The sequence below is a fragment of the Sphaerodactylus townsendi genome, linkage group LG02, assembly GCF_021028975.2.
Source record: "Sphaerodactylus townsendi isolate TG3544 linkage group LG02, MPM_Stown_v2.3, whole genome shotgun sequence".
Lineage (NCBI taxonomy): Eukaryota > Metazoa > Chordata > Lepidosauria > Squamata > Sphaerodactylidae > Sphaerodactylus > Sphaerodactylus townsendi.
In genome coordinates, this window is record NC_059426.1 from 1,231,684 (window position 1) to 1,257,836 (window position 26,153).

Sequence of the window (26,153 nt, forward strand, 5' to 3'; positions counted from 1 at the left end):
ACCTGTCAATGATCGAACTTTTACATCTGCCGACCAGACCAGACTTGCTGATTCAGGGTCTGGTTTGTCATCCAGAGCCACATCGTCTTCACTGAACCGCATGGCTCTTGAAGGGACAAGGTTAACGGACAAGGGTTACTCACCTGAGGTCATTAACACAATACTAGCTGCTAGGTGGGGGTCCACCAACCGCATTTATGATTGTACTTGGCGTGTTTTCGTAGGTTGGTGCAACAGAAGGCACATAAATCCAGAAATTCCCCAGCTGCCAAATATTCTAGCTTTCCTGCAAGATGGAGTGGCTTCTGGGTTGAGAGTGGCTACCTTAAAAAGGCAGTTGGCAGCTTTATACACAGCATGGCCTGATAACTTAGTTTCCTATGTTTCTAGTCATCCAGATATATGCAAATTTCTCAAAGGGGTCAGTCAAACACAGAGTCCAATTATCCACCGTTTTCCATCATGGAATCTGAATACAGTCCTGGTGGGGCTTACTAAGTCACCTTTTGAGCTCATTGGTTCCATACACCTGCGGTGGCTTAGAATGAAGTTGCTGTTCTTGGTGGCGGTAACTTCTGCATGAAGGGTCTCAGAAATTAGAGCCCTGTCGATTAGGGATGACTTGCGCTCATTCTATCCGGATAGGGTAGTGCTATGCACAGACCCCAATTTTTGACCTAAAGTTTGTACGCGTTTTCATCTAAGGCAAGAGATTGTGTTGCCCACATTCATCCCTAACCCTTCAGGGGAGGTACAGAAAAGATGGCATAAACTAGATGTCTGTAGGGCTCTAAGAGTGTACATTAAATGAACCGAGTCCATCAGAAAAACTCTTGACATGTTCATTAACGTTACTCATCCCAATTTGGGTCAAAAGATGTCCACGGCTACCATTAGTGCAAATTTGAAGTTATGCATTGCAGAGGCTTACAAAAGTACTAACCTAGAGGTTCCATTGGGTATCACAGCGCACTCCGTTAGGAGTGCAGCCACAAATACAGCACTAAGACACCAGGTGTCGGTGGAAGATATATGCAATGCGGCTGTGTGGTCTTCATTGTCAATGTTTGTAAGACATCAGATTCAATCCTGGGCTGATAACAGAGTGGTATTCGGAACCAAGGTATTGCATCACATGTCCGGAGACCAATGATTCCCACCGAGGGAGATTGGGACACTGCATTGGTATGTCTTATGAGACACCCTCCGCCTCCAGGAGAACGGACCATTGATACTTACGAGAAGGGTCTTTCTCCTGAGAGGTCGGAGTGTCTCGGCCCTCCCTGAAAGAGTTATCTGGCAATGGAAGCTTACCATACTATTGAGTGCGGATAGCGGTTCCATACTTAGCGGTTACCATACTATTGAGTGCGGATTTAGCGGTTCAGCTAAAATGTTGATGGTATTACATTTTTTAATTGCTGGTTTTGTACTGATTCACAAAATTTCCAACTTTCCATTCGGAATGATGATCAATTAAATGATACTCAAGTTTCTATGTTTCTAGTCATTAAATGTTACTTAAGTTCCACGTTTCCACTGTCTGTGTGTGTATATATGAACTACCTAGTCAATGCAATACTGAGGGTAGAAGGGATGTTACGGTGACAGTTGGAAGGTGGAATAGAATTTAGTTAGACCTGCCTCCCGGGTGAGAGAATGGAACAACCCATGAGACACCCTCTGACCTCTCAGGAGAAAGACCCTTCACGTAAGTATCAATGGTCCATTCTATCCCACTTTATTTTAGATGTGTATCAAATAGGAGAGAGGGATTTTTGGAAAGCCAGCAAAGTTGGAAATGTGGACCAGGACTGGCAAGAGCAAGGGGTTCTGTTGGGCCATACTCTCACAAAATGCCACACATTGTCCCCAGCCTTGGAGAAACAAGCCAGCCCTTGCCAGGCTATACCTCAAATCCCAGTGACGGCGAGGCGGTCGGTCAAAAGACCATAGTTGACTCTGTCAAATGCTGCAAAGTTTCATAACAGCAGTGTTGACCTCCCCATGGCAGGCTCAGGGTGGCTTACAACAAATACATAGGTCACAACATCAGTGCTTGGCGTGCTACCCCAGTGGTGCCAAAACCAACTAATTGAGTGGGGGCAAGGATGAGGAAAAGCAGGGGTTGGAATATTTTGAAAAAGATAAACCAATTTGGGTAAGGTTGTCAGTTTAACTAATGATATTCAAGCTGATAGGGACAGGATTAAATTTCTTCATTTATTAACGTTTTTAAAAATTTCTTCCCAGATTTTTTTGTAATTATTCATATAAATCTTGTTTTTTCCTATATAAATTCCTAAGTATTTAACTGGTATCATTTTGTATTTCTTAGTCAATTCTTTTTGTTCATTTTTGTCAAATTAAAAAGACGCATTTGTGTTTTCTTGTTAATTTTAAACCTAATTATACTTCCAAATTAATTAATTGAAGAGTCGGTAATAAATTATTTAAGTGATCATCCACAAAGATTACAACATCAGCAGCGAAAGCTCTCAGTTTAATATTACTTTTATTAACATTTAATCCTTTATTTAACTTTTGAGATCTTTATTTAATAATACTGCTAATTTCTCAAAGGGGTCAGTCAAACACAGAGTCCAACACTGAACAGGAGAGGAGAAAGAGGACATCATTGTCTAATTCCCCTCTAGATTCTAACCTCTTCTGTCAAGTTCCCATTTATTTTCAATTTTGCCTTTTGATCTCGATATATTGCTTCAACTGCATTCATAAATTTCCCATATTCATTTTTTTAGAATTAATTTCATAGATCCCCAATTCACATTGTCAGATGCCTTTTTAGCATCTAAGCAAACAATTGCCATTTTCTTACTTGGGTTTTTATCTAAGTAATCTATAATATTTATTACTGCTCTAACATTTCTATTACCAATACGTTTCAGAACATAACCTGCTTGGTCTGTATGTAAATAGTCATCATCATCATCAACCTTTTTATTGGCATAAGTTTAAAATACAACAGGGAGGTTGAGGAGAATCAAGTTAAAATAAGTAGGTTCGAACATTTCCAGCGGTTAAAACAATAAATAAATAAATAAACTAAAATCTGTGACGAATCTGCTGTGCCAGCGCCAGAAATTTGGCAACGTCTAGGGATCTCTGAGGAGACTGATCACAAAGCAGAAAGAAGGATTTAACCTTGTCTGGTGAGTTGGCATAGTTCTCAGTGTATGGGTCTATTTATTGTCTTCTAGATGAAGTATATAGTTCGCAATCTAGGAGGATGTGCTCGATTGTTTCGATGGCTTTTTGTGAGCAGGGACACGTTCTTTGTTGGTATGGGATCTGGAGAAATCTGCCGCTCAGGACTGCTGAAGGTAGGGCATTTAGTCGGGCTAGCATTAAGTACGTCGGAGATATGGTGAAGATATATTGTAAAAGTACCTTGGTAGCCCTTTACTGAAGGGAAGAGGGTGGGAGCCCTCCGGTAAAATGCCCTTCATGTATTGAGTAGAAAGCAATTGATTTTCAATGTCAAGTAGCCTTAGCGACAGAAGTTTGACTATTTGGCGCCCGTCCATGTTCATGAAGAAGTCTAAAGCGAAGCCTAACGAATTAATTTTTTCCTTGATCAGAAGACTCCAAGTGGAGAGGTAGGAATCCGAAAGCATTCGCTTTGTTAGGCTGTCCTGTTCTGATCGGAAATGGAGGCGCAGCCAGTATCGAAGCGAGGAGAGCCATATACGTGTTTTGAGAAGATTTAGACCTAATTCCGAACATAAAGAGAGAGATGACACGCTGTTTGAAATTCCAAGTAGTTTGCGAAAGAAGCTAGATTGTATAGACTCAAGAGGCTTTAGATTATGATTTAGCCAGATTGGAGCGCCATACAAGGTTTTTGGGATCAGTTTGCCTTCAAAGGCTCTCACTGCTGCTGGGACGCATTGACCCCCTTGGGAGTAGAAGAACCGCCTAATTGCTGCCACGATGTAAATAGTCTTGTGATATCTTTTAGAGTCTTTAGGCCAAAACTAATGTAAAAATTTTGCAATCATTATTAAGTAGAAAAATAGGTCTAGAAATTTACTTGGGGAACTTCTAATTTAGATTAAAATGATAGGGGCTTCTTTCCATGTTTCAGGGATCTTTCCATTTTCTAACATTTTATTCAGTAATATTGTCAGTTGGGGAACTATGATATCCTTAAATGTTTTATGGTACTTCGCTGAAAGATGGACTAGGAAGAGGCACCGAAACCAAAATTATCTTCTGTAGATGTTACTTCTTAATACTAGTATTTAGAGGCTTGCTATCTCTAAATATGGAGGTTCTGTTTAGCCTCTAGGACTTGTAGCCATTGGTGAACCAATTCTCCATGAATGTGTTTAATCCCTCTTCAAAGCCATCTGTGCTTGTAGTCATCATGACATCAACTGACAGTGAATTTCACAGTTCTCTATTTTCTACCCCACCTATCTTACAATGCATAATTGGCTAAGGGTTTGAACATCTGATGACGCACCCTTAGCCAATTGCTGTGCAGCCCCAGCAAAGTCTTTGCAGTGGGAGATGCTTCCTCTTCCCCCGCAGTGGGCTTTGCTGCTGGTCATTTTATAAATCTCTCTCTTACCTCTCCTTGGTTGTCCTTTTTTCTAAAAATTGTAAAAGCTCTGGGCACTTCAGCCTTTTTTGTAGGGAGGTTGCCCAAATGCTTGTTTTGTTGTTTTCCTTAGTAATTTCTTCAGCCATTCTTCCTTTCTGAGATATGAAGGAGGAGGAGGAGGAGGAGGAGTTGGGTTTATATCCCCCCTTTCTCTCCTGTAAGGAGACTCAAAGGGGCTTACAAACTCTTTCCTCCCTCACAACAAACACCCTGTGAGGTAGGTGGGGCTGAGGGAGCTCAGAAGAACTGTGACTAGCCCAAGGTCATCCGGCTGGCGTGTGTTGGAGTGTACAGGCTAATCTGAATTCCCCAGATAAGCCTCCACAGCTCAAGCGGCAGAGCGGGGAATCAAACCCGGTTCCTCCAGATTAGAATGCACCTGCTCTTAAACACTACACCACTGCTGCTCCTCCGTCCACCCCTAGCCACTCCTCTCAGAACTGCACTGGATTACAAATAAGACTGCACTCATAGGTCTGTACAGGCAAATTCTGATATGGGTCATTTTCTTTTCAATTTCCTTTCGAATAATCCCGAGAATAGAATTGGCGTTTGTTGCCATTGTTGCATACTGAATCAGCATTTCATCCAGCTGTCTACTACAACACCAAGGACACTTTTCCTGTCAATCTCTGCCAGGTCAAAACCCCATAGATATATATTTAGGAGGGTTTTTTTCAATGTTTATCTCTTAATCTGCATTGAAGACATGGTTGAAGAAAAGTCCACCCACCCACCCCATGCAAGAATTTCACATATGTTAATTCTGAATAAATGAATATATTTTTTCATTTTAATATTTATAAATATATAGCAGTATTAAACTGTGTAAAAATCTCAAGGATTTTTGCAGAGGCAATCACACATTTGCCAAAAGCAGTATGCTCTATGTGAATTGCACCCAGTCACACATTCCTGATGATTGTGTTATTTGGTGCTCATATGTGAATCCAACTATTAAAATTTGGGACAGTGTTCATATGTTTATACCTAGCTGTTATTCCATGTTATCCCTGTGCAAGGTCGGTGTGAAGTGAGAGAGAACATTTACCAGCACCACCTGCCACCCTGGAATCAGACCTGACCACCTGCAGCCCAGATCTTTGGGGCAGCAGGTGCAGGCTATGCTTATTGCCTGAAGGCCAGCCACCAGTTGGAATCAGCTAAGCCAGGGGTCTGCAACCTGCGGCTCTCCAGATGTTCACGGACTACAAATCCCATCAGCCCCTGCCAGCATGGCCAATTGGCTATGCTGGCAGGGGCTGATGGGAATTGTAGTCCATGAAGATCTGGAGAGCTTTAGGTTGCAGACCCCTGAGCTAAGCCCATGGCGGCAGCACCACAGACTGGGACATAGCTTGGACCCAGCCTGTGCAGGTCCAGTAAGCAACCAATAGAGGCCATGCCTGTTCCCTCCTGTACCACTGGCAGCTGGGACCTGGCACTTTTTTGGATCCACCAGCTGGTGTCTTGGTTCTAGGAAAGTGATGGGCATGGGCTTATATGGAGTAGTTCTCTTGGCAGCAGGCAGGCAGGCAGAGCTGCTGTCTCCCTCTCTGAGGGAAGTAGTGAGTTGATAGAGCAGAGGAGAAGGGAGCACAGCAGCTCCTCCTTTCTCTCCTTCTCCAGAGCCTACCCCAGCTACTTTCCTGCAACCCACTTATGTGTCCTGACCCACAGTGTGAGAACTACAACCATAACAAAGGGCACTGTGTGTGACAGACACCCTTCTGTTGATACAGCTCTGTGAATCTGCATTGTCCATCAGTTGTTTTCCGCCTTCACGTTAAGCTTGCAGTGGTTATTTGATTAATTACGCGAATGGGAATGTATGGCACTGATGTTAATTGGTCCCTACTTGTTCCTGAGGAGTGACAAGAAAGATATCTGTTATTAATATGCAAGAGAGTAGTAATTCTGGAGCAGACTTCCTGGTGAGCACATAACTCCACAAAGCAGATGGAGACATGACCAGTAGGTTTAAGGAAATGGTCTGTAGGAAAGGGAGATGGTTTGTTGAGCTGTAATGTAATTGCGATTTCTTCTTTCACACTCTAGGTTGAAGAAAGGACTGACAAAGAATTTGAGAGGGTAAGAGGATATGTGTGTTGACTGGTGAATCGCAGGGACAATGTGATGCCCATCTTGGTCCATCTATATGGCTTCCAACTTGCTTCTGGGTTCCATTTAAGGTGCTGATATTGGCCTTTAAAGCCCTATACAGCTTGGGACCCGCATGCCTTCTCCCATATGAATTTAGCTGTCCACTATATATATAATTTTGTAATATGCTGTAATATGTATTGTAATACACACACAAGCACTCACATTTTAGATATGATTTTAATGTTTTAAATGTGGAGACCCTATTTAAGTGGAAAGGGGGCATATGAATGTTTCAAATAAATAAATAAATTGTGGGTGAATGGAAAGTGTGCAGTACTTATAGGTATAGACTGAGGCTGGAAAAATGTATATAGTTAATAATGAGAAATGTTGTAAACTAACTGGTGATATTTGGACATATAATTTTTGTGCAAGGACTTCAGAGGTTGTACTACCAGACTGAGATAACTCATTGATGTGGCCGCTGTGCAGTCTCATCTGAGCATTTCCTGTAAATGGATGTTCAGAAGCTCCTAAAAATGCTGCCCTGTTCAGCACAGGGGGGAGCAGCAACAGCAGCAGCTACTCCTTTTTCCTCCATGGAGAGAGGTTGCCCTTCCTGTAGTTCTGCTCTTATTTCTTTAGCACTTCCTTTCTCTCCTTTTCCCCCTTATTGAAAACAGGGGAACAAAAAGTATCTTGAAAATGGCAGGCACTGGGTAGTCACCTGACACGGGTAGCCCAATCCGGGGGGTGGGGGGAGGGGGCAGACAAGTAGGCCTACTTCTGGAGTCAGTGTCGCCCTGTGCCAGCATGGATGCCCACCCTGCCAGCGCAAGGAATAAAAGCACCAGCTGGGAAGAAGAATTTGGAGTATCTCTCCTGTGAGGATGCTCAAAGGGGCTTACAATCTCCTTTCCCTTCTTTACCTCACAATAGACACAAGAAGAAGAAGAAGAGTTTGGATTTATATCCCCCTCTCTCTCCTGCAGGAGACTCAAAGGGGCTTACAATCTCCTTTCCCTTCCCCCCTCACAACAAATACCCTGTGAGGTAGGTGGGGCTGAGAGAGCTCCGAGAAGCTGTGACTAGCCCAAGGTCACCCAGCTGGCGTGTGTGGGAGTGTACAGGCTAATCTGAATTCCCCAGATAAGCCTCCACAGCTCAGGCAGCAGAACTGGGAATCAAACCCGGTTCCTCCAGATTAGATACATGCGCTTTTAACCTCCTACGCCACTGGTTCACCAGATGAGAGTTTGTCACTCATAAGTGGGTCGGGACACATAGGTGGAGGAGTGCCACACTATGAAATTTGTTGTCAAGTTTGGCTTTTGTGTTCAAAATAAGTAAAAGTTGCTTCTTCGTTTGGCTACTTAAAAAAAGGTTTTGAAAAATTGTTTTTTTAATTCCAGGGGGCTCGTACTGTGTCCAGTTTGTCAGCAGCTACCTTGGCCTCCTTAGGTGGAACTTCTTCACGGAGGGGCAGTGGAGACACCTCCCTTTCTGTTGATACCGAAGCATCTATTAGAGAAATTAAGGTAAGGTACTTGTTAAAAGTGGAAGCGAATAGGGTAACTCTGCCATACAATAGTGAGTTCTGAGCACATCTCTGTTAACAAAGTTTGCCAACAATGGAGCCGTGATAATTTATTGGGCTAAAACATTAAGTTTGCAGTATGCGCTTTTGCTATACTCTTGTGGGGGGGAGCTCTGTGGCAGCTGGGTATGTCACAGCAAAGGTAGCACTGCGCCACTTCCCAAGGGGTTTGGGACAACACAGGAAGATGGGAAACTCAAAACCTTCCTGCTGCCCAAATGGCCCCATAGCACAAACAGGTTTAGGCCATACTTTCCATGGGTGTAAGTCTACAGCCAGGGAGGAGTGTGTTTCTGGGCTGAAACCTCAGTGGAAGCTGACTAAAATCAGCCCCACTCCCAAGAATGCACCCAGCCACCCTCTGCTGCACCATCTTGCTGCCTGACACTGGTGTAGCTTTGGAGCGGGGGGCCCTTCCAGGTTTGGGTGCCTGGCAGAGCTATGTGGCACCTGCCCACTGCCAAGTTTGCTTTCACCACTGGCATTGGTGCCCCTTGTGCCAGTGGGGTGGACAAACACACAGGCGGGCCCCCTCCATTCCCACAAGGCATTTTCTCTCATCCTCCCCCACCCACCCCAATCTGGATTGGGCTGTTAAGGTGTTCTTTGATGAATGAATGAATGAATGAATGAATGAATGAATGAATGAATGAATGAATGAATGAATGAATAGAAATGAATAATAGAAAAAAATCCTCTTTTGTAACGCCATTGCTCAGTGGTAATCTGATGGTTTTGCGGTCTTCAGGACATCAATGAGTTAAAGGACCAGATTCAAGATGTAGAAGGAAAATACATGCAGGGATTGAAGGAAATGAAGGTACTATGTAGAGTGTGCTAAACCTTGGCTAAACATTCAAAGAGGAAAGGAGATGTGAGGAATTGTAATCACATATGGCCTCTTAGAGATCTGAAACTGCATAATAGATTTATGCCAAAGAATGTGTTGCACTTTTTGCAATGGACCCACAAATGCTACAAGAACTGCATAGGTATAATTAGACCAAAGAGAGAAGTTGAGCCATCCTTTTTAATATGAACTTTTACAGGAAATGTGGAGAAGTTTATTTTGGAAGTTTAGGCTTCATTTTAAGATTTTTCACTCTCCTAGCTAAAGATAGGCACAAATGAGAAAGTTCAACTAACTTGCTAAGAAGAAGGGTTTGGATTTATACCCCTTTTTTCTCTCTTGTCTCAAAGCCGTTTATAACCTGCTTCCTTTTCCCACAACAGGCACCATTTAGGTGGGGCTGAGAGAGTTCTGAGAGAGCTGGGACTAGCCCAAGGTCACCCAGCAGGTTTTATGTGTAGGAGCTGGGAAACAAATCCAGTTCACCAGATAAGAGTCTACCACTGATGTGGAGGACTGGGGAATCATAGCCAGTTCTCCAGATTAGAGTCCATCAGTCTTAACCACTACACCACACTTCCTGGCTCTCCAAGAACCAACCATCAAGGTTTTAGAAATGCCTTCATGGCTAGGGAAGATGAATTGGTTAGCATGCACATTAACCAAGAATCTGACACCTCGACGTGGAGGGTTAGATTGCATCATCCTAGAAATTACAAGAAAAGATTACTTGACTTACAAGTGGAGATAATAATTGTTTTGCCATTGGACGGGTCCCATCTTAGTTCATTATGTTGAAGGAAGGAGCTCTTAAACTTGAGCTCCAGATGATGGCTGCCACTGCCACCTGGGAGGGCTGCCTAGACAAAGAGTCCAAGGCTAAAAGAAGCTCTTAGAACTCTTAACTTCTAAGCTTAGAGAAGCCAGCATAATGTAGTGGTTAAGAGTGGTGCACAGTAATCTGGAGAACCCCTCTTCCATTTGAAGCGTGCTAGATGACCTTGGGCCAGTCACACTGTTTCCAGAATTCTCTCAGCCCATGTGGAATCAGCCAACCTCTGAACATCTTTTGCCTTGAAAATTCTACAGGGTTGCTGTATGTCAGCTGTGACTTGACAGGATACGCACGCACGCACACACACTTTCTGAGTTTAAAGGCCCTGCCTTAGAGTAAGATCAGCTAGGGCATATACAGAATGAAGGACAGAGGAACCTTTCTTTGGTATTCCTGACCCAACCAATTGCAGTGCAGAGAGTATGTGTGTAGACATTTTATTTTTAATAAATTCTTTACTATTGAATATTGGTAGTTCTCTGTATCACATAGATCTCCACCATTCAAACATGCTATTCAAAACAAAAAAGAAACTTTCAAGATTTTTTTAAGCAAGCCTTTATTGACATAGAAACTTCTAAGATTAAAATCTTCATTCTGCCAGTATGGGCATTTAGAACTCCTTTTCAGATAGGAGCCTTCTACCCTGTTGACTAAGTCATTGTAATGGAAAATTCCCATACTACTTAAAGGATTCCTTTTTATTAATGATCAAAGAGGATATCTTTGAAGAAAAAAATGTACATTAATTATAGCACCCCTTAAAAGGCCAGGAAGCCTTTCTGTGTAATTTAAGTCAACCATTTAATGGGGGGTTTTTTTAAGTAAAAAGGACAAATGTTCTTCAGTTGCATTTTTGCTAAGCCTTGCAGATATATGGCCTTAGTAAGGGTAAATATGCAAAACAACCTTATTACACGCTGATACCATGAAGGGTCCTGATGTATTAGATTTCATTCCATGAATCTTATTCACCTTAAATACCATGGAGGGTCCTGAAGAAGAAGAGGATTTCTATCCCCCCCCCCCTTTCTCTCCTGTAAGGAGGTTCAAAGTGGCTTACAAACTCCTTTCCCTTACCCCCTCACAGCAAACACCCTGTGAGGTAGGTGGGGCTGAGAGAGCTTAGAAGAACTGTGACTAGCCCAAGGTCACCCATCTGGTGTGTGTGGGAGTGCACAGGCTAATCTGAATTCCCCAGATAAGTCTCCACAGCTCAAGCAGCAGAGTGGGTAATCAAACCCAGTTCCCCCAGATTAGAGTACGCCTGCTCTTAGCCAGTACACCACTGAGGTAGTATTTGCCTTTAGGTTTCAGTAGTAGTTGAGCATTTTGTTTTAAAAAAATTATAAAAAGATGAATGTATAATATCTTTGGTGTAACTAAACCTTTGCAGTTGTCCTGTATTGGTGCCATGGATGTTACACTTCTGTTCCTTGCCTTTTGAATGCACTTCTTGCTTTTCCTTGAATTCTGATTTTTCAATTCAGAACCATATGTGGAGGTTACATATAACACTGGTGTGGCTTTTGCATGCTTTATACTACTTTGAAAAGTGTGCCTAATTTCATAAAATCCTTACATTTCAAAAATATTACTTTTTGGCTTCAGAAAAACATGAGACTATCTGGAAAATCTGCTCTAATTCAAGCATGCACGCGCAGTATTTAAAATTCTGCCCTACAGAATGCCAGTCATGTCCAGTGGCACCTTAAAGACAAACGGTCTTTCTTTTGTGAGTCATTCTCACTTCTTCAGGTATATGGAAATCAAAATGTGAATCTTACTTAAGCAAGGAATTTTCAGGGGTGGGGGGAGGAACGGAGTCTAAACATGAATTCTGTCATGAACCTTTCCAGATTAAATAATTGTGTGTGGAAAACAAAGAAAGATAGGTGGGAATCCAGTCACAGAAAGTATGAGTTCTGAATGAGTATAGCACTTACAAACCACAGTTGAGTCGGAGCTCAGAGGTACAATCGTATAAACAAGATGATGTTTTAGTGAAAATTTACAAATAGTAAATGGTTCCCTGAATGGGTGTCGTTGCCCCTGCCTGGAAGCAGGCAGTGGTGCAATCCACCCCTACCGTAACCTGCTGTGGACCCAGAGAGTTGAATAATTGCTGTCCAACCACAAATGTACCCATTCTTGATCAAGGGGGCAGCTGGACAACTTCCAAGTGTTCCTGGGGCTTCAGTCCTGCCTTGCAGGTGGGATTCAGAGTGTGGTGCTGGGGGAGTGCTGCTTTGTGAAACCACTGGGAGAGGTCATCTGGAGATTTGGGCTGAGTTATCACCAATGTGGATGCAGATTACTCTTCTCTCTGTCTCACGCTTCCAGTGGATTCTAGAGAGGCTGCAGAAACCATGAACAGGTTGCAGTTTTAAATGAACAAGTTCTAACAAACTAAACTTGGTGTTCTCCCAGGAAAATGTTCTCCCAGGAAAAAATTGTGGAGATGCTACTAGTTGGAGGAAGGTTTGACCCAGGAACTGAGAAGGGTCTACAGTTTCCCTAAAGGAGCAGGTTTGCACCTGGGGGGTGCTTTGGATCTGGGTCTCCTGTTGAATCTTCCGTGGCCATTCCTGTGCCATGGTCATCTATGCCATGGGAACATCTAGATTAAATTATGCACTGCACTGCATGCAAGGCTGCAGTTGACACAGAATGCTGAGGCCAAATGCTGGCTAGAGTGGGCCACAGGCTCCTTATCACTCCAGTCTGATTCCATCTATACTGACTTCCAATTTACTTCTGGGCTCAATTCAAGGGTTTTCTCCATTATGGGTAGGAACCTCCTCCAGAAAAGTTATCTCTCTCATTATATTCCACCAGCAGGTGAATTTTGTTTCGTTCTTTTTGGCATCTCCTCAATAATTCTTATTAGAAATCCTTCCTTTTGGTGTGTTTTTATGCATTTATGTGCTTATGTGCTTTATTTAGTTGTTTTAAATGTTTTATATACATTTGTCTTTGGAATGGCTTTAACGCTGAAATGTTTGCTAATTTGATAGGAAGGCAGCACGGGCCCTTGGGAGCTATCATTGTAGTGAGTGAGGAAATCCCAGTATCTGTTAGTCCACAATAACATAAAGTGTTTCATGTCTTGAAGAGTTCTAGTTCAGCACTTTCACACAGTGTAATTTCCTCGCATGGCTTCCAGGTCTGCAATGCTCTGGCGAGGGAAATCAAAATGTTCTCCCAGTTCATTTATTTTGGGTGTTGTGGCTTCTAATGTTCGTTGATTATATCGTGCAGAGACGGACGCATCTGTCCGGTGTCGACTGTAGAAGCGCAGGTGAGGGTGAAATAGACGATTTGCAAGTGGATGGATCTCAGAGCAGCCTTGCCTGCGGGGACAAAGCTGACACCCGCGTCTGTTACGGGCTTTGGTTCCTGGATTTGTGTCTCTGTTGGGTCATCTATGGGTTTTGGTGAGAAGCTGCGACAGGGGACCCCCCCCCCTCCCCCCGGGCACACCTTCCAGTATCACTTGGACAGGGAAGCCACTCCCTGACTTCTTCTGCCAGTTCTTCCCCCTTTTCCCCCTTCAGGGTCTGAAGTGCTTCAGGAATAGTAGCACTGGATGATAAGACACGCCTTCCCTCAGTCCTGTTATACTCCCAGAAGGTGACCTCATTCCTTTCTGGCACTCCTCTCACTAAGATACTCGCCATACCAATACTAAGGCACCAGGCATCTTCTCAGATTTGAAGAAGGACTCCCAATCTTCATCATATCATAGCAGGATCAGAGTCGCGAACAATTCATGTAGAATTTGTCGAAGGCTTTCACGGCCGGAATCACTGGGGTGCTGTGTGGTTTCCGGGCTTCAGATCCTCTGAAGATGCCGCCAGCCACAGATGCAGGCAAAACGTTAGGAGAGAATGCTGCTAGAACACGGCCACACAGCCCGGAAACCACACAGCACCCCAATTCATGTAGAGCTCCTTTGGAAGTCCTTCTCCTGCCATTCTGTTGACTGAATCACATCCAGCTAAGAATCACATCCAGACTTGAACAAGTTCTAAAATTGGAATCACAGGAAGGTGAGAATTTGACCTTTAGTGTTTTCTGTGTGGTTCTTAACTGGTAAACATCTCTCAGACTCAAACATTTGTATTTGATATCTTTATCAGTCTATTAGACAATACATTAAGATTTGGAGTTCAGTATCATCAGTATACAGAGCCGCGTGGCGTAGTGGTTAAGTGCTTGCACTGCCACTCACATGGTCAAGAGTTCGAGCCCCCTGTGGGTCAGATATCCTGGCAGCTGGCTCATGGTCAACTCAGCCATCCATCCATTTCTTGGTCGGTAAATGAGTACCTAGCTCATAACTAGGGGTAAAGAATAGCTGGGGAAAGCAATGGCAAACTACCCCACAAAAGCAGCTTGCCTATAAAATCACTGCTTGCAGTGGTACCCCTGGGTTGGATACGACTGAAGCGGAAACTTTACCTTTACTTTATCATCAATATGGTCATGACACTTTGCACTGTATGTCATTAAGGTGATTTTATTCTTGGTCTGTTGCTGATTTTATGCCACTGTTGTTATGTGTGGTCCTTGTTGCTGTGATGCTGTTGTTATTTCTTGTCTTTAGTGTTTATGCATACTTGTCAACTCACATCTCACATTGTGAGGAAAACTAGTACAGAAAAGTTTTTAACTTAATACAGGAAATGAATGCCTATCTTGGCATCTAAAAATAGGCTATTTGGCATACTTTGTTGGGAAAAGGCAGGATATAAATAAAAGAAATGACAGAAATAATGGTGGTTGGAATTGGGACATTTATGAGAGGGTATGGTTCAGGATAAATATTGATGAGTTAAAAAATCTGACTAATGTTGTATTTAATAGTACTTTTGTAACCATTCCTAACAGATCTGACAACATTTACATGACATACCGGGCTCTGGGAACCATTCAGGAGTAAGTCCAGTGCCATTAGCTGCTTCCATAACCATATATTCCAGGTTGTAGATTATTGTATCTGGAATACTTATCCCTTTTAAGGTCCATGTACTGGTCTCTATTATGGCAGTTAAAGTCATCTGTAATTTCAGTATGTTCTCCTTCGGCTGCCTCCCTAATTTCTTTTTCTTTCTCTGTTTTGCCAGGGGTACAACGATTGTGTCCCGGTGTACTTTTGTAGCATGATCTACCATATTGAATGAGTTTGTGCTGTCTTTTTTGGGTCATCTGTAAATAATTGTCAAGTTTATTAGCTGCGATGCCTTTACTGACAACTTCATAGATAACTCCCAGACCCTTCTGTAGAGCTTATGTTCCAGAATCATGATTTTTCTTTGCTTCTTGGAGTTAGATCAGTTTCTCATTTGTGTCCCTCTCTAAATTTCCTTTGCATAGACATTTGTTTCCACAGTTTCCTGATCTTTTCAAATTGAATGGTGTAAGAAAAACTGCCTATGCACAGAGGCACCTTGAAGGGAAGTAATAGCCCTTGATAAGAAAAAAAAAGTTCATATCCTAACAAGAGATGTTCTTTAGGTCCAACTCAGATGTTTTCCATGGACTTCAGTTAGTTTCAAGGAAACAGCTGTTTAATAGTATTTGGTTCTACCTGACACACTGAAAGCACTGCTTATTTTCATAAGAGTTTCTTTCCCTAGGACTCCCTAGCCGAAGTTGAGGAGAAATACAAGAAGGCTATGGTTTCAAATGCTCAGCTAGATAATGAGAAAACAAATTTCATGTACCAAGTAGATGTTTTAAAGGATGCATTATTAGAACTGGAAGAACAACTTGCAGAATCCAGAAGACAATATGAAGAGAAAAATAAAGTAAGTATCAGTCAATGATGCCACAATAGGAAAATGTAAGTAGTTTTTTTTTTCTCAGAGAAGTAAGACATTTTATTAAGTATTCTGTTATATGCCAATATTCACAGTAAGGTTCTAGTTTTTATAAGGTTAGGTGTCTTTTAAAGCCCTATTTTCTGAACAGATATAGTAAGAATTGTGGGCAGATTCCTACATGATGGGCAGCCCAATCTAGAGTCTCCAGCCGCCAGGGACGGTGCAACTCTGGCGTCGCCCCACCACCTCCAGAGGGTTTTCCGGTGGCACAGGCAGAGAAGAAAAGGCAACCCCCCCCCCCCTGTTGTCGGAAAGCCCTCCATAGGGCTTAATTTGGGTGGCGTAAGTCCAGGACCCGGGCTACGACATGACTCACCATGAACCTGGGATGGAAGTCAACTAATGTCAACTCTATCCCAGGCCTCCCTTTCCCCCTTCATGCCAGTGTCTGAGCGAGATGCCAGCACAGCTCTGTGGTGGCCCAGACTTCCGGGTTTCACTGTCATGGAGCTATGGGGCAGGCGGCTGCCAGTGCTTTTGTCCCCTTTGCCCACCCGGGTGCCTCTTTCTCCAGCAGAGGGGGCAAATACATCAGTGAAGAGGATTCCCCCCTCCCCCATTTCGATTCCATTCGTTTATTTGAATATTGCTGTCTTCCCTTGCATGCTTGGCCCAAGGGGCTTTGTGGCCAGGTATGGAGCAGTTCTTGGGCTTATAGGCTAGATAGCCTAGAAGCCACACTAGAAAGCAGACTTTGAACTAGAAAAATGGCCGGCTGTTTGCTTTTTTTCATAACACATTAATCATGTGAACAGGACCTGCCCATGTCAACAAAATCCTGCCAGCCTTAGTGTGGCTATTTACAGATGACCCAAAAAAGAACAAAAATGTGCTAATTTGTATTCATAGATGCAAACTTATACATAATCAGTACAACTTACAATTGAACTGTAAGTCAGCGGATGCCTTCCTTTTCTGATTTCCAGGTAGTTATTGTTAATGGGAACTATTTCCAGGCACCTGCTTTTCCTTCTTGCAGCTCATTTTAATTTGACTGAATGGAGATATTCAGTGAATTGAGTGATAATGATTTATGTATTTTAATTACCCTGTACGGAATAGTGTGTACAAAATTACTTCAATGATAATGGTAAAAATGTTTGTTTTGTAGGATTTTGAAAAAGAAAAACATGCTTATAGTATATTGCAATTTCAATTCATGGAAGTCAAAGAGGTTTTGAAGCAAAGGGAAGAACTGCTTGCAGTAAGTGAATTTTCAGCATTAAGAAAACAATAGATTTTCATCCTTGAGTTGTCTGGTTACTGGTGAAACACAGATAATCTACTATTCACTATCAATTTCTTCATAGAAGTAAATACAGTGGGATGAGCTTGATGAAACAGTAGAAGCACGATTATTTCAATAATCTATTATTACATTCTTATGCAAAGATAACGCTTATGTTTTTGTACAACAAATGTTTAAGGAAATGTCCTTCTTACATTTTGAACACATACATGGCATCCCCTTTCTAAAAGAGTTCTGCATTTGTGCTGGAGATACAGTCGCATTTCAGACAGCGCAAAAGATTGTGACCTGCTGGGCTATGGATGGGCTGGAGGTGTTTCTGCGTAGCACAACGGTGTCACAGTACATCTGCTTCTAAAGAAATGTTCTTCTGTGCTCTGTTCCTCTGATTATAATAGCCTCAAACATGTCTGTCATATTCTGAGTACATAATATAATTTTTAGTCGCTATCACCCTCTTCATATACCTCTAGGGCACTGAACATCCAGGACAGTGCCTCCTCCTGGTCACAAGCCAGGCCGCCAATCTTGGTTCCTCCTCTAAGGGAAAGGGCTCCAAAAGGACTTCATCACTCTCAATTTCACTCTTGGATTTTTCCTTCTTGCATGTCCCTCGTTGATGGTATCTTTTCTGTCACAGGAAAGAGATGTATAGAGGTCTTACTGCTTTCCCTTCTCCCTCCAAACTGAGGAAGTGTCACCCAGTGGATGGCTTCCTGCCAAAGGAGAGCTCATCCCCTTCCCTCAGCCTTCATCAGGGAGATGGCCTCTCAGCTCATAGATGTCTGTGCATTCCAGAGGCATAAATCTCCTCAGTCAGCAAGGAGCAAAGGCACCTTCATCCACATGCTTATGCTGAGTCTTGTGGCTGTTTTAAATCAATCCTTTCCTGCTCAGCTGGGAAAGGAAATGCAGCAAGTAGCAATGTCTCTCTGTTGCCCTCACATCTCAGAATGAGACAAAGAGCAAAGGTCCCTGATGCCATCTGCAAGTGGTGGGGTGATGGCAGATGGCGTGGGCACTCACCGGGACAGACACAAGGTGCTGCATGTTTGAGTGGTCAGCTGGGCAGTCACATTTTTTAAAATAACTTTTTATTACAACTACAACAAAACTAACATGAAAAGGAAAAGACATAGGTGAACCACTCACTCTAATCTACATACATAACAAAGGTATACACTACACATAACTGTATTCCCACCCAGATCCCACTGTTGACTTTATCCATACTATTTATACTTTTGAATTAACCTCAAGCCCAACAAATATAGATTCTTTGATCATTTATTTATCTCTCTAACTTAATTCGCAGAATAGAAAGCTCATATCTCAATTTCATCTAACTTTACCGATTGCACGCCACCCTGAGCTTTATGGGGATGGGTGGTCTAGAAATCTAAAAAATAAATAAATAATCTGTGCAGTCACATTGATGGGAATTGAGCACAGGCAAACTAGAGCTAAGCTTTACAAAAAAGGATTTTTCAGGGCCGGCTGCATGCACAAAGGAGCAGTATCTTTGCTCAGAGGGGGTAGAGATGTGTTCCCCACTCAGTTCTTTAGCTGCCACAACAAAAATCTGTGAGATTCCCCCCCCCCCCCCCCACACACACACACTCTTTCATGAGCTAGGCTGCCTTTTTCTGGGAGTAAAAAAGCAAAGTATGGTATCATGACTTGGTCTCCAAGGGGCAGTCAATGTTATTTCACTGCCAGTGATATAGTTTCCTCCAAGGAGAAAGTCTGAAGTGTGTTCTTAATGTGATTCTTCTCCTACCTAGGCAGTGAGATTGATCCATGTTAGGTCAGTCTTGTTTCTGGAAATCTGTACACAGACACAGGTGCTGACTCTCCAGACAGTGCAGGGAACTGCTGGGACATATACCGTATATACTCGAATATAAGCCGAGGCACCTAATTTTACCACAAAAAACTGGGAAAACTTATTGACTTGCGTATAAGTCGAGGGTGGGAAATGCAGCAGCTACTGGTAAATTTCAAAAATCAAAATAGATACCAATAAAATGACATTAATTGAGGCATCAGTAGGTTAAATGTTTTTGAATATTTATTTCAAAGAAAAACAGTAAACTAGCTCTGTAAGTGGAAAAGAGGGTCAACAAAAACAATATGGTATCAACAATAACTTTAAAAGTACAAAAACCTTAGCTCAATCAGCAACCAAGCTAAGACACAAGAGTTAAAATCCTTCAAAACTGGATTCCTCATCATCATCTGTATGTCTAAAAGTAACTCAACTTAGATTTTAAGAAAGATATTATCAGAAATGGAAAAGGAGTTCAAGTCTTTGACAGTGTGATCCCACCTTGTGACCCTTAACATTCACCAGACTTACAACAAAAGAAACTTTAAATCTGTTTTCTGTTTCATAAACAATAGTGTGCAGTATAACAATGAAATATGGCAAACCAATACAGAAACAATAATCAACATGTAATAGTTCTGCCTGTTGTGCAAAACAGACTAGCAGGGTCTCAGTCCTTTACAGTTCTCTAGCTGTGTCCTGTGGCACTGTTGATGGACTTGCAGCTTTGCTGTTCTTTGCTGAGCCCTCTCTCCTTATTGTCAAGCCTTCAAGGGTAGCCCTGAATGATGCAAATACAGTTCATAACAACTGAACTGTGAAGTTGACTGGCTGCAGGCCTCTTAACAATTCGGGGGAAATGGAGCCCTTTCTTCATATGGAAAATCTGAACTCTTTAGCTCCCCCTAATGGACCCTGGGTTACACAAACAGAGCTTCAGCTATGGCACATACAGTTGTATATAAATACTGTATATACTTGAGTATTAGACCCGAATATAAGCCAAGGGGGACCTTTTCAGCGTAAAAAATGTGCTGAAAAAGTCGACTTATACATGAGTATATATGGTACTCCTGGAGCCATCAACCCTCACCATGATATTAATTCATATCCCCTCAATCTCATACCCTCAGACACATACTATTTATGTGGCTGTGGCTCCCACTGGGATCACCTTGCAAACTGGTCAACCCATCTGCCCCTTCACTCATGCTGGTATGCTTCAGAAGAACAGGCCCAACCTTTGAAGAACTGTCTGTTGGGAATGACTGCGACTATTTCACAGCCTCCATCCACTGATGCACCTAAGATATGAATCAGCACTGATACAGATCTCCAGATCTATGTCCCTGGAACCAAGTATCTCCCACTCATTAAGACTAAGACATTCACCAACGTGCTCCAAACCAGCCTCCTTGAGATAATACGCTTCTCCTACTCAAGATCTGAACCAACAATCAGCTTCAAGAATCCTCTCTGGAACCATAGTCTATAAGGGTCTAGATGCCCAGCACAGTCCCAAGGGATTTCTCCATAAAATTCAAGGATGAGTCTGACTTAGATTCTTAGACAGACTCTTGCCTGACACAAGTGGTCTTGGATTCAAAGCCAGTCTCAAGCGCTTATGACCTTAAAGTCTGTCTGGAGCAAATCTTTCATATGACCAATGGCCCAGGCCTTGAGATTTAATAGCCAGCTCCAGTTGAAGACCCAGATTTTCATTTGTTGCATACTGCATCGTAAGCACCTGTAGCATTGTCTGTGCTGTTGGCCTTTCTAAAGGTGATTAACAACACTTGGCTGAATACCTCCTCCATGCCTTGTACTGCTAAGTGCCTCAAGGTCATGTATAAACTCTAGCAAATCCTTCCTCTTTGCACATTCAAACCCTTCTACTGTTGTTAAAACAGCTTTATGAAAGCTATCAAGAAGGTTTACTCATCTCCAGGGGATAGGAAAGAAAGCTTAACAGCATGAATTTTATTCCTTAGCAGCCTGAAGTACCCAGATGGTATCACAACAGTCTTGCGGCAGTGTGGTCCAACACCTGTTCTGGGAAAGGTATCACCATTACCAGATCACCTCCTATGAGGCCAGTGTCCCCTGGCCAGCACTCCTAAAGAGAAGGCCCTCAAGCTAACAAAGCAGCAGCTGAGCACTGTCAGGCACTCTGCTCATCATCCTGTGCCATCCTGTGCATGGATTCATTCCTAGCAGACATTTCCTTCGAAGGGCCTTCTCAGCTCTGAGAGAGATGTGACACCACCCTTGCAGGAGATCCGGGGGCCTTGTGTCTCAAAAGGGCATGCTTTCTCCTCAAGCCTCTGCCATCTATTGTTGGCTGCCAAGGAGTTTTAGAGGAAGATGTTCAGAGCATTACAATATTCTGGACATTTAGTTATCTTCTAAATGAAAATCCACAAAGAGCATGTATAGCAGCATATGGAAAGCCTTCGTGACATGGTGGGTCAAAGGAGGAGATGTCAGACAGCAAAGTCAAATAAATTCTTGAACAGTGCTCTGCAGAAGGGACTATATATATTATGCAGAGGCAAATGTCAACCCAGAGCAGGACTCTTTCCTGTTAAGGCAGAAAAGCTATTTTAGCCCAGCCCCAGATGCACAGGTTTTTGAAAGACATTGGCCTTGAACAATTCACCCTTGTTCTTCAAGGAAACTGCACTGGGTCCTAAATATCCTTTGAAGCCTTGAGTAAAGGTTCATTATGAAACTTAAAGTTTCCCAGGTAGTTTTTATGAAATAAAGACGTTGATTGTGCTTTGATGGTGTGTTCCTGCATTGCAAGGGGTTGAACTTGGATGGCCCTTGGGGTCTCTTCCAACTCTATGATTCTAAAACCCTTCCTCACTACGAGACTGGAAAAAAAACCATGTTGGAAGGTTTTGAGGATGGAAATAGATTCCATCTGTTTTCTAGCTCTTTGAGGAAATTACAGCAGCCCTGACAACACCTACATGAAAGGCGGAGGAGGAGGATTGCCATTCGTGCCTTTTGGTTGGTGGCAACTTTGTTACATGCTAGAAGATTAGCATTTCATTTTGTCATAAGTTGGAACGTTTGGGGATTTCAGACATATGTGAGATGTGTGAATTGGCCCCCTGATTAACTCTCTTGTGTCCTTTCTGTCTTTTTGTATGCTCCTGCCCCTCAGGAAATCCAGCAACTGCAGCAGAAGCAGGAGGGCTATAGCAGGGAAATTTCTGATCTTCAGGAGACAATAGAGTGGAAGGAAAGAAAAATAGGGGTAGGATTCTCCATCCTGTCAGAAACGTTGTTGATTGCCAGTGCTCTCATTTACACCAAAGAATGCTATGAAAATGTGTAATAAATTCAGTTTATACTCCCAAGAGTTCCTTTCACTCTTCAGGAATTACTGCGTGTTTCGGGGGTGGGCTGGATTCCCCATTCTAGCTACATCTCCTTTTGCTGAATTGGAAACTGCTCCGGAGAGAGAGAGAGAGCTGCCCAGCTTTCCCCAGTGATTTTTTGAGTGCCATGTGGGGTTGCAGTGGCAAGGGGAGGCGGTCTCAGAAGCCACAGGCCACAGTGTAAGGAAAGGCATGCAGTCTGGTCATCTAGTTGCAGCTATCTTGACAGGAACTATTTTAACTGGGGTGCTGTGTGGTTTCCGGGCTGCATGCTGCTAGAACACGGCCATACAGCCCAGAAACCACACAGCACCCCAGTGGTTCCGGCCATGAAAGCCTTCGACAATACATTGAACTATTTCAACCATTTGGAGATAAAGAACAGAACAAACAAGTTGGGATTTTATACAAATTGAGCAAATGTCAATGTTTTGTCCACTTTATTTTCTAGATAGGTCTGGTGATGGTAGGGTTAAACTCCTGGGAACGGTATTGTGCTAAGCAAAGGAGTCCCATTCTGACTGCTTCTCTGAGTTGTTTCTGAGTTCCCAGAATATAGTGCAAATTGCTTGTGGTGGTTATTACACCACATTCCTTCAGGTAGCGCTCTGTTCCTGGTGATTGTCCCAGGAAGCTTCATTGAACGTGGTTCTCTTTATAAAGCTTGGATACCATGTCTCTCATGATTAGCACAACCCCTGGCTCTGCCTAGTCATGGGCAATTTTGCCTGCAAGTGACGGCAGCAATGTGCCAAGTCCAGCAACAGCAGCAGGAGGGAAAGAAGTGAACAGGTGTGGTGTAGTGATTACAGTCTTGGACAAGGCTCTGGGAGACCCTGGTTTGGATTCTCACTTTGCCACGGAAGCTTGCTGGGTCATTGTGGCCAGTCACGCACTCTCAGGGTTGCTGGTTGTGTAGAACAAGAGAGAGAATGAAGTAGCTGCCTTGGGTCCTAACAAATTAATCAAATCAGAAATAAGGAAATAAAGGAAATTAAAAGTAATTAAATTAAAGTTGCATCATTTTGCTATCCAGAGATGTATAATTTCCAGTACATCTTTGTATTAGAAGCCTGTATAAAACTTTTTTTCATGGAGGCAAAAAAACACAGTTGTTTGGAAAAATTAAAATATGTGTAGTAGTTTCTCACCAAGCCTAAATTTATTTTACAGCTTTATAAAATTTAATATCATGCAAAGTTGCAGGAGCAAAATTGCAAATTAAATAAAGAGAGCTGCAAACTGTTGCTCTCTGCTATCTTAGAACCTGTGTTTTTACTATCTCAGCAGTGGGAGAAATTTACTTGCAAACCCTAGCAGTTTATCACTTCAACAGAAACAGTCTGAGGGAGTTAAACAGACTAGCAGCTTATATGAATGTCAAGATAGACTTTATAATATTGAAAACACTGAGCTATTTAATTGTGTATTATAAACATTGTAGCACAATAAGTGTGGACAAAATTAATCACATTTTAAAAATAGGTATATCCTAGAAAATGCTAGAATTACCTCCGGCAAGACAGCAATTAGATGCTGGTTTCCTAGGCTGTGCATGTCTGCATTACAGTCCTTTAAGGGCAGCATGAGGCACGAGGAGGCAGCAGTTCAGGGTAGGTGTGAGGTAGGTGGTAGTTAATTGGATTTGCACTGTATGTGGTCACCTGTATTTGGTTGGTTGTATGAGTCAGTTGACCATAACGTGGAATATGCTACCACAGGAGGTGGTGATGGCCACTAACCTGGATAGCTTTAAAAGGGGCTTGGACAGATTTATGAAGGAGAAGTTGATCTATGGCTTGGGTCTGCAACCTGTGGCTCTCCAGATGTTCGTGGTCTACAAATCTCATCAGCCCTTGCCAGCATGGCTAATTGGCCATGCTGGCAGGGGCTGATGGGAATTGTAGTCCATGAACATCTGGAGAGCCACAGGTTGCAGACCCCTGACTATGGCTACCAATCTTGATCCTCCTTGATCTGAGGTTGCAAATGCCTTAGCAGACCAGGTGCTCGGGAGCAGCAGCTGTAGCAGAAGGCCGTTGCTTTCACATCCTGCATCCTGAGCTCCCAAAGGCACCTGGTGGGCCACTATGAGTAGCAGAGTGCTGGACTAGATGGGCTCTGGTCTGTTCCAGCAGGCTCTTTCTTACGTTCTTATAATAAATGAATAAAGGTTATTTCCTCTTCCTCCTTCTGTCAGCCTCCAAATCTTCTCTCTCCCGGTTGTCTTATCACCTTCCAACTCACCAGCCAACCTTTCTCTGTCCCCCAAGTCTTCAGCTTTATTTATTTATTTGCTTCATTTGCTTCTCAATGGGGGCCAACAGTGGGGACCAACAGTGAAATCATTTTCCTCTTCTCCATTTTGCCCTCATAACAGCCCTGTGAGGTGGATTAGGTGGAGAAAAAGTGAAATGTCATTTAGCAAGCTTCTGTAGCAGAGCAGGGAGTTGAGCCTGTGTTTCCCAGATCCTGTTCTGACACTCTAACCTTTAAACCACCCTGGCTTTCAACATTCCCTCCTTCCCTCCCCTGGCACCCTTTTGCTGGACCAGTTGCAAAAGTCAGGCAATAAAAAGTTGTGTGATGGCCAATGCCAGGCCCAGCTGAATCACACAAATTGTCTTGGCTAGTTACCATTGCCACACCATTGTGAGTTGCACCAATTGCCTGGTATAGGGGAGAAGTGGTAGACCAGGAGCCCAGAATAGTCTTGCCCGCACCCTTCCCTTTTACGGACAAACCATAGAGTTGTGGTTGCCTAGCACGCTCTACAATGTCCAGATCCATGTCTCATAGCTACAGATGCTCCTTTTTATTTCAGGCAGTAGTGTTTGTTTTAAGGTTTCAGAATCTTTTCTCAGGTTTGTAAACCACACTATGTTTTATTTTCATATATGCTGTAGCATTAGTGTGTGTTTGTGTTTTGTCAAGTCACATCTGACCTACAGTGAACTCTTAGGCTTTTCAAGGCAAGAGACCTTTTGGAGCCTTTGCATGAGCTGAGAGTTCTGCCAGAACTGTGGCTGACCCAAGGGCACCCAGCAGAGGAGTGAGGAATAAAACCAGTTTCTCCAGATTGGAATCCACCACTCTTCACCCCAGCCCCATGCTCGCTCTCTAGCACTAGTAACCTTAATAGGCATAATGAGGGAAGCATCAGCTCACTCTTGCAATACTGTATGGCACTGCTAGTAAAGGAGAAACCATATAAATTGTAACTGTAAAAAGGGGACATAAAGAGACTTAAACAAAACCATTATGTCTTGTGATAGGGATGTGACTTGGAACATTTGTGAACCAAGAATTGTAGGTGCTTTCAAATGAAATGAAATAAACCTGGTTGTGGTGGGTTTTCTGGGCTGTGTGGCTGTGGTCTGGCTTGTTTCTAACATTTCACCTGCATCTGTGGCTGGCATCTTCAGAGGTGTAACCCCACCCGCAATGCAGTGCACTCAACCACACCTCTGCATAGTAAGTTCCACCCAAACACTTACTGATTGGTTCCCCACCCTGGGGCATGGACAATATATACCCCACTAAATATTCCCTTCTCACTAGACACAGTGTGTAACAGACTTCTCTCTGTGATACACCTCCGAAGATGCCAGCCACAGATGCAGGCGAAACGTTAGGAACAAGATCTACCAGACCACAGCCGCACAGCCCAGAAAACCCACCACAACCAGTTGAATCCAGCCGTGAAAGCCTTCGACAATACATTGAAATAAACCTGTTGATATTTATCTTTGTATGTCTCTATAGTTGTAAAATATTAGTA

At 43.0% G+C, this 26,153-nt stretch overlaps 1 protein-coding gene across 16 annotated transcripts in view; it reads left to right on the plus strand.

Moving 5' to 3' along the window:
* The window catches only part of LOC125427328 (leucine-rich repeat flightless-interacting protein 2-like), a 121,009-nt gene that overhangs the window by 65,586 nt on the left and 29,270 nt on the right, over positions 1–26,153 (plus strand). For 12 of the 16 annotated variants that reach the window (XR_007243666.1, XM_048486594.1, XM_048486588.1 and 9 more), the window contains 6 exons: positions 6,689–6,721; positions 8,149–8,274; positions 9,082–9,153; positions 15,661–15,831; positions 17,018–17,110; positions 22,156–22,248. Coding sequence is in view for 15 of the 16 variants with exons in the window: in XM_048486594.1 (XP_048342551.1) it covers positions 6,689–6,721; positions 8,149–8,274; positions 9,082–9,153; positions 15,661–15,831; positions 17,018–17,110; positions 22,156–22,248 (588 nt within the window). In the remaining variant the exon portion in view is untranslated. The remainder of the gene's footprint in view (positions 1–6,688; positions 6,722–8,148; positions 8,275–9,081; positions 9,154–15,660; positions 15,832–17,017; positions 17,111–22,155; positions 22,249–26,153) is intronic. The other 4 variants (XM_048486601.1, XM_048486596.1, XM_048486592.1 and 1 more) reach the window with 3 other exon arrangements.